Genomic DNA, 16728 nt, shown 5'->3' on the forward strand with positions numbered 1-16728 from the left:
GTTGTTCTCCTTGGCTGACCCATTCAGTATCTGTTGCTCAGTACACCAATGGTTTCTTTCTTTTCATGAGATATGAAATTGTTGTATTGGCTACACCCAATGTTTGTACAATGCCTCTGATTGGTTTCCCTCTTTTCTCAGATTCAAAATGTCTTCTTTTTTCCCATAGACAGCTCTGTGATCTTCATGTTGGCTTATCCTTTTTAACATCGGTCTTCACAAGTGAAACTGAAGGCTAAAACCAAGAGTAGATGTTCAGAGCTATTTATTGTTTAAACAATCACTCTGATAGGACAGACGTGCGAAACAAGAAACACCTTGTCAGTCACATGTTCTAGTATTTTTGCTATGCATACAAATCAGGTGGTCTGATACAAAATGTGTTACATTCTATGTCGTTTAACACATCTACATATAAATACCAGGAAATAAAAGCGGAAATTCCAAACACTCTTCTCATATTCATATTTTCTCTCAAATCCAGATATCTTCAGCAAAAACAGTTGATTTATCCTTGCTGTTCCAATAGTTTCAGAAGGGACTTTATCTCTCCTTAATCCCAGCACACTAGCTTAATCATGGACATTTTAATTGGAATCCTTACTATGCCATATATACACCAGGGTAACAGCTGCTGCGACTTTCCAATACATTTTGGAAGTGCCCTGCTATCAATAGCCTGAACAAGCGCAAACATGGCAGCTGTGATGGATGTGTGTCTCACAGTTCAACATTTTATGCCACCCTGTTCTTTCTATGCAGCGATTCTCTGTGATGGGTCTCTGCATGTCTACCCAATTCACTGATGGTTTTTTTTTCATTTATGGTAGATGTTCCACATACAGATAAAAAAAAAGCATGTGTAATTGTTTATATGGTGAGGTTTTCTGTCAGGTTAGTGTTTATGGAAAGAGAATCCAGTGTATAATGATATAGATATCTATATAGATATAGATTCCAGATATAATGCTGGAATCCAGAATCCAGCATTATATCATTCAGATGTGACACAGGAATGTTTTGAATTCAGATTCAGTATGCGTAAACCTTTCTCAACCTTTCAGCCTCTGTTCTGTAACAGTTTGTAAAAAAATTTATCTTATTATATGTACCGTTCAAAATATGCCTGTGTCTGTCTATATGAAAGAAATGCCATCAAATATATTAAGATGAAGGCATGGCATCCTATCTGTTCTCTGCTCATTTCTTTACTGAGTCTGCTTTCCTGAGTTTGGAAAAATGTAATAAAAGATTCAAATGCAGTGTGTGTGTGTGTGTGTGTGTGTGTGTGTGTGTGTGTGTGTGTGTGTGTGTGTATACACACGTGTGTGCCTGAGGTCAGTCAGCACTCAGATAATGCTTGAAAATTTTAGAATTGGACATAACCGCAGAGAGCCTCTGACGGTACTGGGTACTTTATTCATGTCACGCTTCTTTTTATTAGATCAGATACGCTCTGCTGGACAGCGCTAAACACACACACACACACACACACACACACACACACACACACACACACGCACACAAGCACACACACTGACCTGAATATCAGACAGTAAAGGAATTGACTTGTATTTTTTTTGTTGTAATTTTATCCACAGTTTCATTAGACATTTAATATGCAAGTGACCCAGGACACTGAGTTTGCAGATCCATGCCTGGCTTTGCCCTGTTCAGCTGAGCGTCTCACTCTTCACAGACGTCAACTTCCGATGCTGTTTATCTGTGTTTAACTGCGTTTCCCCTTTTTATTTCTATTCTTGCACTCTCTGCTCCTCTGTCGTTGCACGTATGGCGTGTCTTACATGCATCCCTGAGAAACTGACTTTTGATTGTTGTCACCAGTTGTCGTCCTCCCTCTGCAACTAATGCTATACATTCTTCATTCCCTAAAGCCACTCTGGCTCCCTCTCTGAGATACAGCACAAACACACACACACACACACACGCACGCACACTCACGCACATACACACGCACACATTGCCCCTAGGACAGCACCTCCCCTCCCTGTCCCTTCTCTCTCCTCACTCCCAGGCCACTTTACCCAGAGAAGACAAGAGAAGAGAGATTGGAAACACGAGCTGGTGCTTACACAACCTGCAGTCAGTGAGTGAGAGAGTCAGAGAAAGAGGCAGAGAGGAAGAAGTCAAGCAGAAATAGTGCGACAGCGCACAAACGTTCTGTGCGGGTTGTACACAAAAGGCGGAATAAGCGCAAGCTCCTGGGAGCATGCCAAGAGAGTAGAGTACACTCGAGGAGGTGTGAAACGGAAAAGGGGTGAAGAGGAAAAGTGAGTCTCAACAATGAGCATTGTGATGAAACCACGCTCTCGCTCCACCAGCTCTCTCAGACACTCAGAGGGCATATGGTAAAGTTCTTCTGTTCGTCTTTCAGCTTTCTGTGTTGGAGAAAAATGCTACTTCTACTTGTTAACAGCACTCGGTGTGAAAATTCGGGTTTCTGCCATTGTTTCCTGCTTTAGCTGCGCTGATGTATATTTGTCGGTATCTCTCATCACTGCAAGATGTGAGTCTCTTTTTCAAAGTTGGCCTTGGCTTGTCTCTCTCTCTCTGTATAATCCTGCATAGAGCCTGGAGTCAAGTTTCCTGCTGTGTGCCATGAGGCAGTGCACACTGACTGCTTACAGTATCTCATTGTGTGTGTGTGTGTGTGTGTGTGTGTGTGTGTGTATAGCAGGAACTCATCACTGATCAAAATCACTCAATATCAGGCTTGACCACTGAATTCAGATTCAGTATGCGTGGTAATTTCACATTATTCCAGCACACGGTTGAATTCTTGAAGCCCGATTGGTCTACAACAGCACGGCTCGGACAGAAAAGGAAATCAAAGGCTGATATTAATGCACTCATCTTTTTCTATAGTAACAGCTAGTTCAAAGGGACTTGTATGGTGGACGCTGAATATACAGTACACAGATCAGTAAGCCGGTTATCAGGATATGTTTTATGTAGCATTAATGGAAGGACGGAGGACTTTGTTTTTCGTGGTATCTCAGTCCCATGCTGCGTTTGTTGTCGTATTAACTTTCAGAGAGGGGGGGAAAAAAGAGGCTGGTGAAGGAACGGCTCGTTTATAGCTATTGTAACGCAAGTGATAACAGGAACTGACTTGTCACAGCATGAAACATAACAATAAACAAATAAAATGTACTACCTGTTGTTCTTTAATAATGCAAAAATAGTTCACATGGGCAAACTGCCGTAGTGCAAGAGGAATAAAACACATCAGGATGTGCTGTTATTGGAAACCACCTCGGTATTGATTATTTTCCTATCATGTTACGCCTCATAATGTGTTATTCCTTATTTAGGTAGCATAACGTTTCTGGAATTCTTAAACCCGAAATATGTCAGTATGTACAGTATGATCACTGAATTTAGCATGACTAAAGATGGGAAGGCTGGTAATGAGGAAAGTGTGAAGTCTATTATCAGCCGCTTTGCCTCACCATGAATGAACGCTTATGGAGAGCAGATGCTGCTTCACGCTTCAGTGCCCCCTCACTCTGCACGGTTGGTGTGCAATCAGCTCACAGCTTTGACCTGGAAACATGTAAGTGTGTGGCGTCACACTCAGACACGTCATCACCAAAACAACCTCCCTCTCTTTTTTTTCCCCCCTGCGAGTTTCTCTTTCAGCTCTCTGGAAGCTCAACCTCCCCTCTCGCCAGCAATCTATCTGGGGACGACCTCTGCCAAAATGGGCCAAGGGCGCCCTTCTTTCTCTTGTCTTTTCCTCTCTAACCCTGCTCATCGCTACATATCTCTGGCAGTTTTGTGTCTGTCTGAGAGCCAGGGCCACTTGCAGCCCAATTAGAGAAGCCCCAGTAGGAGCTAGAGGCCCCTTCAGTGCGTCAGTCACTCGTCTGGGCCCCTTCCTACTATGTTAAGCTTCCAAATTTAGCGCGCTTCTGCATGCCTGAGAGGAAACCGCACGGGCTGCTTTGTGATGTGGGACACATGTGACGTTAATGTCTGGGGATGACGTCTGATGAGGTAGATTAAACGTCTAGGGTCTTGACTGTTGGATGAAGGAGTCTTGATGAGAGCAATGAGCTGATTTTTATTATCTTATGAGTTAGTTCACAGTGAAACATGGATTGTGAATGGGACTGATTTCATTTCAGTCAATTTCAGTTCCGTTTATTTGCATATAGCTTTTGACAATAAACATTGTCACAAAGCTGCTTCACAGAAATCTGGATGCAGATGCAAATTTAGATCCCTAATGAGCAAGCCAGAGGCGACATAAGGCGTCTCCCTGAGACGACACGAGAGAGAAACCTCGTCTGGGTAACACTGGAAATATAGTGGGAATATAAATTATTACTCTTTAATGACTATATACAACAGTATGTTGAAAGGATGTTCAGTATGAGCATATTGTGAATAAGAGTCCTGACAGTGTTTCTCATTACAGCACCACTTCTTAGATGGGTCAAATCTACAATATCCAGTGAAATCTTTAGTTGGACATTATGAGTGAGACTACCTTTAACAACTTCCTTTTTAGCTTATCTAGCATTCATCTGGTATCAGGTTTGACAGTCTAGACTACATGCCCTTTTTTTACATTCCCCTAATGTAATTATTCAAGCATAACACACATGAAACAGGTTCAGCCTATTGCTGCTGAAATGGACTAACTGTGAAATGATACATTTGCGCTACTTCCTTCTTCTCCATGTATCTACCCTGCAGGAGGTATCATAATACACCTCACCAAACAGTATTGTGCAGGGCTCAGATATCGGCCCACACATTCAGAGGTTCACACACTTATGCAAAATGCCGCTTGCTAGCTGCCTTTGTGCACTAAAGAAACAAAACTGGAAGCCGGATTGAATCTGTGATTTGTGGTGATGAATACAGATTTTTACATACATACATACATACATATATATATATATATATATATATCTGTTCTAATGGATCTGCAGTAGCATTTCTGTTGGTGAATTCATGTTTGAATACTTCACACGTTTAGCAATCAGCACTGAAGTTTAACCTTGCCGTTCTCTTCACCACTTAGCATTAGATGTCCTAGTGTATTTTAAATGTATAGAAATGCAGCTTTAAACTTTATTCTACTATACATAATATAGCTTACCTTCATCCCAATTGTCAGGAACACACTCTTTATAAAAATAGACACACAATAGACCCCCGCAGATGATTAGGGATTAAGGAAGACTCACTGCATTGAACAGGAGTCTGAATTGTCCTGGAGACCAATGTCTTTGTTTGTTTTTGGCTGACCTATGGGTTTGTAACTCTAGAGCTGAGCATTTGTGTCTAAGGCCTCACTAGAGAGGATGTCGATAGAGAGTTATTCGACATATCACAGGCCTGCACTTGAAAGGGACGACAGATTGACGACAGCCAACAGAGAGAAGAGAAGGACCAGAGTTCATCTTTGTCTATAGCTTCAAAAGAAAATGCCATTTCGATACAGAATGAAGGAATGTCTTTCGTCACATTTAGTTTGTCATATTTTGTCTACTTTTTTTTTAGCAGTTTGTAAAAACGAGTGCTATAATCCCAATGTCCCAAGGTGTTTTCTTCTTATTGTTATTACACCACAGCAATTTACCAATGCGAACGATTTTATTTTAAGAATACCACATGCTTTTTATCCGTTTAATGAAACAAGTTCCTGTCATCACTTTATTATAGCAGCTGTCAATTTCACCATATTAACAATTACACACGTTTTTAAAAATCTGTTTATGAGATGCATCCACCATACACGTCTGAATTACCACCATACAGAATGAAGAATTCAGAAGTGTGTAATATAAAGGACACTGTGATTATGTGGCATAGCCACAGACTATTGTTCATTGTTATACAACTCATATACCTTATTATATCTAAAATAGCAGCAGTGCAAAATGTCTGGCTGGATTACAAAATCCCACCAAGATGATTGGCTTTAGCCTTTTTAGGTGAGGAATCTGTTTTCTGTGCTGAGAGATTATGCTTTGTCAGTGTCTGAATACTTTATCCAGAGCACCACATACATCTTTCTTGGCTCTACATCTTCTTCTGGAAAATGTCCTCAGACAGAAGGGGTGTGTGTGTGTGTGTGTGTGTGTGTGTGTGTGTGTGTGTGTGTGTGTGTATGTGTGTGTGTGTGTGTGTGTGTGTCTGTTTAGTGTTTTTGGTCTCAGGAGGACAGGATGTCTTCAACAGGGGAGGCATGAGGTGTCCCTGAGCATTTGGGTTACATGGATTAATATATTTAAGTCCTAGTTTTCCAGAGGTTGGATTTAAATTTAAATCAATTCAGATCTCTCCGTTCATTCATTTGAGAAGTTCTTTTTCCCCTTAAGAATCATATTCCAGGGTCACACAGGCAGGCAACAGTGAAACACTGATAGTCCATAATCATACAGATGAAGCTTTAATCAGGAGAATGTGGAACTAGGAATCACAGAAATCAAGGCTTGGGCATAACAAAACAAAAGCATGATTTCAAAAGCAAGACTTAACCAAGAATTAACACAAAACAGGTGAACGAGATTGGGTAACAAACCAATAGCAGGACAGGGATAGAGACTAGAACAGAAGCCAAAACAAACATACATGATATATATTTTGGAACCAGTGTTTTGTTATAAAGTCAAAAATGTTTTTTAATATTGAAGACATTGCAACATGCCATTTCAGTTAAAGCCAATCAAATTTATAATGTCATTCATGACTTTTGAGCCCAATATACTGTATGTTCAGGTAAGTGTAAAGCTTATTAGAGCACCTAGCAGAAGGGTCATCCACAATACTGGTGACCCACTGGATATGTTTGATTCAGATATTTAGTTTTTTCACTGTTTCCCCCCCTGTATCTGCAGTTTTGACGTGGACAATGGCACGTCTTCAGGAAGGAGTCCCCTGGATCCCATGACCAGTCCAGGCTCTGGCCTCATCATCCAGGCCAACTTTCCACACAACCAGAGGAGGGAGTCCTTCCTCTACCGCTCGGACAGCGACTATGACCTGTCGCCCAAGTCCATGTCCCGCAACTCGTCCATCGCCAGCGACATGTGAGTACTCAGGCACAGGGAAGGCTAACACACTCATTTCCTCCTCTAGTCAGTAGCCCATGCTGCCTAAAGCAATTCCTTTGTTCCCTTCATGAAAACTAGGTATTTCCTGAAGTTAAATGCTTCCTCAAGAAGATTAGTGTGTGCCTTTAATGTTTAGCCCTTGCATCATTCATGCACGGATAAAATGAAAGCGTGAGAAAGAATTTTGGACTCTTTCACATGTCTCACCCTTGGCACATGTGAACGGCTTTTCAAAGCATTCTGAAATTCAGTTTGATTTCTTTCTGCTTCTAAAATCTCACTTGTTTATATATTTGAGGTTTACAGCATTTTTAGTACAAATAGCCAAATAAAGTCAGCCCTGAGAAAGGAATCACAAGAATCATCTTAAAACCACAATCTATAAAAACCCATCTGTTATTGGCTTGCAATTCAGACTAATTTTTAGTAACAATTATTATGTTTTGAATCAGTATAACAGATTATTGAAAGACAAATATGACTAAAGCTCAAACAGACTAGCTCTATTAGAATGATTCAGACCATACTACGTGTGTGTGTGTGTGTGTGTGTGTGTGTGTGTGTGTGTGTGTGTGTGTGTGTTTGTGTACACATGCACATAAGTGTTCACTTGTAAGGACATGTGTAAACTGTTTACCACCTAACTCAAAGTGTGATGCATGACATATCACGTCTCTGTGTTTGTCTTTCTATGCTACACAAACCAAACACGCATATACACACAAGAAACTGGCCACTCACCCATTTATTTCTATAGCCATAGGGTGTGTATCTTACACTCTCAAAGCTGTAAGAGATGACTGATCAGCTGTGTTTAGTTCTTCTGAGAAAGCTTTGAGGACAGCAGCTTTATTTGTTTTTCTTATAAATGTCTATAGTTCATTGTGTATTCTTAGTCCACACATGGAGAGAGCAGATACAGGGATACAGGGCTTCTTCAATTATACTCCTGTAATTATGCTCAATTCTCCAACTCTGCTGTCATACTTAGAGTAAAATAAACATGTCCATTTGCATGCAAACTAAAGTTTGCAGTGATGTTACTCCTAATCCTTGGCTCTTGGGTTGAGATATGACCAAAGGTGGTACAAATACATGAATTCTTTACTCAAGTCAATGTGCAGTTACTTGCCTAAGTAAATATTCAGAAGTAGAAAGGTACAACTGTTCAATTTTAACTTCACAGAGATTCACAAAAGAAAAAACATGCCTACCTCAAATCACACACCGATTTTAGTTACTGAAGGTATATTAGTCAGTCCCTCCAGGATTTTGTGATCGCAGAAATTAACGCAAAACTCTGCAATATTCATAGGAGCTTGCAATTTTTTAAAAACAATTACTGCAGATTTGGGCCAAGATGCGTCATGTGAGGTCATAACAATGTGTATTCAATCAAAGCCCTCTTCGATTCACATGCGTCGAACAACTAAAAGGTCTTGTTTACCAACAAACATCACTGTGAAAGACCTTGCAAAGCAGTTTTGTGCAATTGCAATTTCATCAATTCAAGTAGTTTTCCACAAAAAAAGCACAAAAAACTCCACAAATTTCATCGCAAGTGTTGAAAATAGCCGCAGGAACATCGAGCGTTTTTGGCCGCATCAATCACATAAAACTCTGAAATCCTGTACGGACTGATTAGTGCCTCTTTCACCAAGAAATGTGGGACAATATCTCTCAGATGTTAAAAACATGATACAAACTAGCTGAATGCAAAATGTACGTAGAAACAGATTACAGTGATGGGTAGAGTGTACAGATTCAGTCATATCTGTTTAATTTAGGAATTTAGATAGAATACTTAAAGCTGTCTGATGATAAAATAAAAACGATTATAAAGAAATAGATGTAAGTGTTGCAGTGTTTGAAAATAAATGTAAATATTGAGTAGTAAGTAAAGTCAAAAGTATTAGGTGAAAGAAAACCAGACTTAAGTAGAGTAACAGAGCGATTGTAATTTGTTACGTCTCACCTCAGAATGTGACGATGTTAAATACCATTGTAAATGACGTTTAATACATATGTGTTTCTGTTTGTTAATACAAGTGCTCATCATGTCACTTTCTCAGCGCGACTCTGCCTTTCTCACAGTCAATCTGACACACCATAAGCAAACAAAGTCAAGTCACAAAGCTATGCAAAAAGTTTGTCTGTTGTGTATATCTGTGTGTATCTGTGGGTTAATGTCTGTTGAGTGCGTACGAAAGTGTGTGTGATTCACGACCTGTGTCCTTATCGATAGGAATAACCATCTGCAGAGGCCAGGCCTGGTGTCTCGGCGCTCTGAGCCGGTTATTAGTGGAACGTAAGTGCTGGCGCTCCCAGAATGAATGCTCTCCTACTGTACGAACCGCATCGGCTTGCTTCACTCTTAGACACGAGCATCATGGTCTAACATGCACTGAGAACCCTGTCCCTCTCTCCCGCCCTCAGCTTTAATGCACAGAATTGCTACTAAATCACTGCAAAAGCTCAAACTGGTATAATCATACAGAGATTCTGGGCATTAAACGCATCAGATACACAGGTTAAGAGGGAAACTGCATGGAGGAGACCGTTTGAATTGAGCCTCAAGCTTGGGATTCTCACTCATGGCATGAAAGTGTGTGTGTTTGGATGGATGATTATCTGTGCGTGTATATGCAACAGTATCCATTTTTTGTTTTATTTTATTTTATTTATTTATTTTTGCATTGTCCCTGCTCTGCATGTAACATCACAGATGTAGTGGTAACAAATTCCTCTAAAGATTTCCAAAGCAACATGAATGTTCTTGCAATAGATGCATATGTTTGGAAGAGAAGCAATGATCTTTCTTGATGAAATGTGTGCAGAAATGAGCATGGATTCGATTGCTGAGAGGTGCAGAATGTTAGATTTTAGATTCAGACTTATTGCCATATGCACAGGTACAAAGCAGTACAGGTACATTGTAACTCAGTCAAATAAATTTTCATTTAATTTAACTTATTAATTAATTTTTAATTTCATTTCATATTAATTTAATTTAACAAATAACAAATTTAAAATAAATTATTATATAAAAACCCTATCTGGCATAGCCAGTAAGAAAATTAAAAACACAACCCATTCATAGATGGTCGAGTGTATGAATTAAATGTCCCTGCTATGAGTGAGGCTGGAGGGAAATATTATACCTCCTATCTTAATGTCTTTTGCAATCAGTCTGACAGTGGCTGGAAAAAAACTGTTATAAAAATGTGCCTTATGAGTGGCGATCTATATTGGCCATTGATGTCTTCAGTTATATCCTGAGTTATTCCACCTGAACACACAGTGAGCTGGGTGATTTTGATCACTAAGAATGCTCTGCGCGTTTCTCCTGCAACGTTGTGTGTATAATATTTCCATAGAGGGTAGCTCAGAGCTGATGATTCTCTCTGCAGTTTTGATGGCCCGGTGAAGTGATCTTCTTTCAGCCAGGGTGGTATTTACCAACCATATGGTAATGCTGCTGGTGAGAAAACTTTCAGCATGGCCTCTGTAAGCCTGGGTGAGGGGCTGACGGCTGAGTCTGGACTTCTTCAGCAGCCTGATGAAGTAAAGCCTCTGCTGTGCTTTCTTAACTATGACCATGGTGTTATCAGCCCAGCTCAGGTTTACAGCCATATGAAGGCCTAAAAACTTGTGACTATCAGCCTGCTCCACCTCAGACCCTTTAAGGATAAGAGGCTGCAGAGGCTTTTGTCTATGTTAAGAACCAGGTAATTTTCCTCACCATAGACTATGATTCTATTCACCAGTTTCCTATACGATGACTTTAATGAGTCCAAGTATGGTCATGTCATCTGCATATTCACACAGTGATATGAATCAGCTTAAGCAATGTGGTAACAACCAATTTATATATTATTAACATGAAACCAACGGTTAAGGCTCTGGGTTACTGATCAGAAGGTCGGGGGTTGAAGCCCCAGCACTGCCAAGCTGCCACTGTTGGGCCCTTGAGCAAGGCCCTTAACCCTCTCTGCTCCAGGGGTGCTGTATCATGGCTGACTCTGCGCTCTGACCCCAGCTTCCTAACAAGCTGGGGTATGCGAAGGAAAGAATTTCATTGTGCTATAATGTATATGTGACAAATAATGGCTTCTTCTTCTTCATTACAGTGACGCTGAGCCCTTAAGGGACGCTATTTAAAAGAAAAATAAGGAATGCGAAGGATTTGGTGAAAGTAAATTTAGTGTAAATGTAAGAAATGAGCAAAGAATGCTGGAGTAGGGAACACATCCAGTAGACTATAATCATTAAAGACGGAAGGAAATCAAGAGAAAAGAAATCTAGAATGTTATTAATATTAATACATTAATAACAGTGTTACTATGTTATTCACACACAAAATCTAACTTGAAGAGATTCTGTAATGTACAGTGACGCTCATGAGAGTCAGTTTGAGCTCATTTTCCTATCAGGACCAAGATTTCCATTTTCACAGCACTGCCATTTGTTCAACAGTAGATGGAGTCTTATAACACCTCAGAAAACACTGACAGAGAAAAATCTTTTAAAGCAAACTATCATTACTATTACAGATGCACATTAGTTATGAGTTACGTGCACAACAGTGTTGGCGAGTTGAAATAAACCTGGTGTAGTTTAAGCCCTGATGAGTGCACAGATATAAAGCCGATGTGTACTGATGGATTACATTCATGCCTCAGCTTTCTTTCCCTACTGTTTCGCCTGCCTCTGCAGGTTCTGCATGTATCCCTGCACCACTATATGCATAATGCAGAGACTTATGTGAAAGCAGATGCACGCTTTTCATTTAATCACATTTGACAGACCACTTGTGAGGAATAGCAAAAAATAACACAGCATTTCCTGTGTTAATTCCTGTTGTTTCCTCTGGTTACTATTTGATACTGTTTTTTTTTGTTTTTTTTTAAATGAGTGTTATTCTGCTAGTCTGAAATTATGAAATTAATTAATTATGTTTATATATCAGTGTATTTTGGTAGCAGATATATAAATATATATCGATCAGATATAACATTAAAACCACCTGCTTAATAATGTGTAGGTCCCCCTTGTGCTGCCAAAACAGCTCTGACCCCACGAGCCATGGACTCCACAATACCTCTGAAGGTGTCCTGTGGTAGCTGCAGATCCTTTAAGTCCTGTAAGTTGTGAGATGGGGCCTCATGGATCAGACTGTTTTGTCCAGCACATCCCACAGATGCGCGATCCGATTCCGCTCTGGAGAATTTGGAGGCCAAAATAACACCTTGAACTCTGTCATATTCCTCAGACCATTCCTAAACAATTGATACTTGGTCTGCAACAATGTTTAGGTAGGTGGTACGTGTCAATATAACATCCACATGAATGCCAGGACCCAAGGTTTCTCAGCAGAACATTGCCCAGAGCATCACACTGCCTCCGCCTAACTTGCCTTCTTCCTATAGTGCATCCTGGTGCCATCTCTTCCCTAGGTAGACGATGTACTCGCACCCGGCAGTCCACGTGATGTAAAAGAAAACATGATTCATCAGACCAGGCCACCTTCTTCCATTGCCCCATGGTTCAGTTCTGATGCTCACGAGTCCATTGTAGGTGCTTTCGGCGGTGGACAGTGGTCAGCATGGGTACTCTGACCGGTCTGTAGCTACGCAGCCCCATACGCAGCAAGCTGTGATGCACTGTGTGTTCTGACTCCTTTCTATCATAACCAGCATGAACTTTTTAACCAATTTGTACTACAGTAACTCTTCTGTGGGATCAGACCAGATGGGCTAACCTTCGCTCCCCACGTGCACCACTGAGCCTTGGGTACTCATGAACCTGTCCCTGGTTCAGCGGTTGTCCTTCCTTGGATCACTTTTGTTAGGTACTAATCACTGCATACCGAGAACACCCCACAAGACCTGCCGTTTTGGAGATGCTCTGACCCAGTCGTCTAACCATCACAATCTGGCCCATGTCAAAGTGGCTCAGATCCTTACACTTGTCCATTTTTCTGCTTCCAACACATCAACTTTGAGAACTAACTGTTCACTTGCTACCTAATATAAATCAATAATAATAATAATAAATCAATGTTATTCACGTCACCTGTCAGTGGTTTTAATGTCATGGCTAATCGGTGTATATACATATACTTCTATACAAGTGTTTTTACAAGAATTATGGCTTGAATTGGTTTATTTAGCTACTTATGATGAATTAACTTGTGTTTCTATTGTATGTGGTTTTAAACACCTCTGGATTGTTCACACACTGTTAAGCTTGGGTCTCAAGCTATGTTTAGAACAGTTTATTGCGCCACATCCCATACTGACAGAGTCGTCTGAAAGCATGTGACACACTCCACACTCCTTCCAGTGACCTTTCACTTCACCAGTGCATGTAGATATAGTGTTGAGTGAGCTGATCAAGGAACACACATACGCACAAGTCCACACACATGTCCACTGCGGTAGGTCAAATCACAAGACTACCTCCAAACAAGCGACTCCGGCCATGCGGGTCATATGCCGTTTCTTCAGCGAGCCCAATGACAGACGCCGGTATGTTTTGCTGCTGTTCCAGATGTGGATATCTCCCACTTTGCACCCAACACCACGGAGCTGTTTATCCCCCGCCTCTCTTTCCTGCACTCCTCCGCCGCTCTCTCCTGCACGCCACCAAGTCTCGGTCTCAGTTTGGACCTCAGTGTATACTGCCTGCTCTGTTACGAAGGTGTGATCGGCTTCATGAAAACTGCAGAGCTCTGCCTTTGATCTATCTGAGCATGCCATACACTTTTGTCAAGCGATGTGTTGTTGGTGTGTAATTGCTTTTAGGTTAGGTCTTTTGGCCCATGTGTTGTTGGTTGCAACAAATCTTGTGCTGTAGAAAATGGATCATTTATTATGGATATATATATTTCCTAAATGACTCAAAACTATTGATTTCTGTCACCATAGGATTTCCCTCATGACATTTGCATGCCTTGCATATTCTTAAACAATACAGATCATTGGATTAAAGCGTTGTATTGATAACTGGTAGTGGACTTAGTCTATTGGGTCCTACTAAAAATTCCATATACACACGTTGTAGAGTGCTGTGTGTAGCAGTTGTTGAATTCATGTGCTCCTGTGGATAGCTGTAGACCATTAGGCTATAAATAAGTCCACTACTGACTCAGATCAAAGGAGAGAAGTGGAGAGAGGCACAGTGTAAAAAGAGAAGGGTTATACGGTATGAGAATGAGAGGCGCAGCAGGAAAAGACTGTTCTTTCTTGACTTGTTAGCGGATGGATTTAGCTCTGACCTTTCTGAGTGTAAACGTCTCCGGCATGACTCTGTGTTAGGAACACTCCGAGCCATGCCAGGACAGGGGCACTGAAGCAGCGTGCACAGTTATAAACACATGGCATACACAGCGTTCTACACACTGATTCATTTGATATACACCCTGTGGTCATGATGTCACTGCCATTGAGCCAGACAATCTGTTTTCATTTTATAGCACAAATGTACAAAAGTTTCCTTTAAAACACACAACATATCTTCATTTCAGTCATTCGCACTCTAAAGTGTAGTCAAGGAAACATAACTTCTTCACAGAGATGGAGGGGATGTGATTATCACCTTTGTTTCATATTTACACAGGCTAATTATACATACAGTGCCCTCCACAATTATTGGCAAGGTCAGGAACCTTTACATTTGGCAAGAGCCATGAAAGCCAAAAAAGGCTGTGATTTTATTTCTTTAAAGAGCCATATTAAACAAAAACAATTTTATTTATTTTATTTTATTTTTTTTACATTTTATACGCTTCTTACTGTTATTGCATAATTATCAAAAGTGGTAATGCAAAAAAAGGCCATTTCACATTTAGCTTCTTTTTGATCTAACAGCCTACACTTTACCTAATAGGCCTGTAGGTGGCACTTGGACTTTATTTAACCAATTATGACTAGCTTCATCAAATGGTGAATCAATTCAAAATGCAGTTTGTAAGTACTAATACCACTAATGCGACTTCCACAAATGCAAATCCGTCTGTCTGTTCGGACTGGAAAGCACGATACTCGTTGTCTTGTTCTTTTAGCCATTTCACCCTTGTTAAAAAACTGAAAACAGACTGTGGCTATGTAGTTTTCAACCGATTTATGAATTAGAGTGGGAAATTACCGCTCTATTCCACATTGTCCAATGACATTTGAACTTGTTGTGCAACATCACGATTGGTTTGTGTATACGTCACTATGAATTATGTAGTATTTTAAAATATGTAATATGTAGATTTGTAATTGAATCGACACACTTGCTTTCGTGATACATGATTGTGAGATCACATCAGATCAACATGTTTGGAGACAAAGGCAGATTGCATACAAGGAAAAGCACCTGATGCTCCACTGTAAAGGCTGGAGGTGGGTCATGGATGCTTTGGGGCAGTTTTGTGGCTGGTGGTTCAGTGGCTCTTATGAATGCTGATGGCATAATTAATTCTGCTAAGTATCAGGATATTTCAGCCCAAAACCTGGTTGCCTCTGCCAGGAGGTTCAGACAAATGCCACAGATAGAGCTTTGAACAACATGATGAGCCAAACATAATGCTTTTCAGTGACCATGCAGATTTGACTATGCAGATTTAAACCTAAATGGAAGAGGGCAGCCTAGATTCACAAATTTAAGAATATAATGGTGCTTGACATGTGCATGGTTAAACAAGTGGTTTAACATGTCTTTTTAAGTGTCTTCAATCCTGTTAGACATTACAGCAAGAAAATCACGTCATATAATATTAATTGTAAAGGTGCCAATAATTCTGTTTGAGATATTAATATATGTTTGAGTTAAAATGATCACTTATTGCATGTGCTGTTATTTTTACATCTTCATTTTCGCTCATTTTTATGGAAGGTACCAATAATGCACTGTATTTACTTAAACCTGTTACGTTAAGGTGATCCAAACAGAATCTGATTTGAATAAAAATATAAAATACTGGCCCAAACACAATATATTAAGAGTTAAATGCTGATATCGAAGGCTTTCCTGATGCACCTTGAGAATTAATGATTGTGTCCCTCAGTGATGGATCTCCCTCCTCTCTACATCTCACTAATTAACATTCACCTGCAATAAACACATTCATATCCAGAAATGCCTGACAAGCACCCCATTCCTCCTGCCTTGGACTTGTCACACAGATAAACCATATCGTCAAAGAAAAGTAAAATACTAGATCACACTCTCCTTCACTTCACTTATCCAGCACACACTTCTCTATATTGTGAAAACATTTGTCTTTTGCCCTTAATGATATGGTTCTTTTGTGGTGACAAAATGCATGCAGCATTTCAGACATGTACAATAAAGCACACACATAAGGAACATAAATAGCTCCTCATAGAGCCACTGTAGAAGAGCTGACACAGTATCTGTGTACCAAACTGCTAATAATGTGTCCACTCTCTTGCAGTCATGGGGACGACCTGATTGTAACGCCGTTTGCCCAGGTTAGTGCCCATCAGCTCCTTTAGCAGTGCAGCAGTCAGAAATACAAAAGACAACGAGATGTGGTGTTATAGGAAAACAATCAACAACAAAGAGGTGTGATGCAGCCCAAGTGAAGCAGTCACCGATATCAAGTTATGAAGTTGATTATTTT

At 40.3% G+C, this 16728-nt stretch overlaps 1 protein-coding gene across 8 annotated transcripts in view; it reads left to right on the forward strand.

Annotated features, from left to right (window-relative positions):
• LOC128620370 (cAMP-specific 3',5'-cyclic phosphodiesterase 4D) overlaps positions 1-16728 on the forward strand; it is a 195069-nt gene that overhangs the window by 152575 nt on the left and 25766 nt on the right. For 3 of the 8 annotated variants that reach the window (XM_053645307.1, XM_053645310.1, XM_053645311.1), the window contains 3 exons: positions 6879-7070; positions 9340-9402; positions 16540-16576. In XM_053645307.1, coding sequence (XP_053501282.1) covers positions 6879-7070; positions 9340-9402; positions 16540-16576 — 292 coding nt within the window. Of the gene's footprint in view, positions 1-1291; positions 2370-6878; positions 7071-9339; positions 9403-12990; positions 13625-16539; positions 16577-16728 lie in introns of those variants that run through there. The other 5 variants (XM_053645309.1, XM_053645308.1, XM_053645312.1 and 2 more) reach the window with 3 other exon arrangements.

The sequence above is a fragment of the Ictalurus furcatus genome, chromosome 16 (assembly GCF_023375685.1).
Source record: "Ictalurus furcatus strain D&B chromosome 16, Billie_1.0, whole genome shotgun sequence".
Classification (NCBI taxonomy): domain Eukaryota; kingdom Metazoa; phylum Chordata; class Actinopteri; order Siluriformes; family Ictaluridae; genus Ictalurus; species Ictalurus furcatus.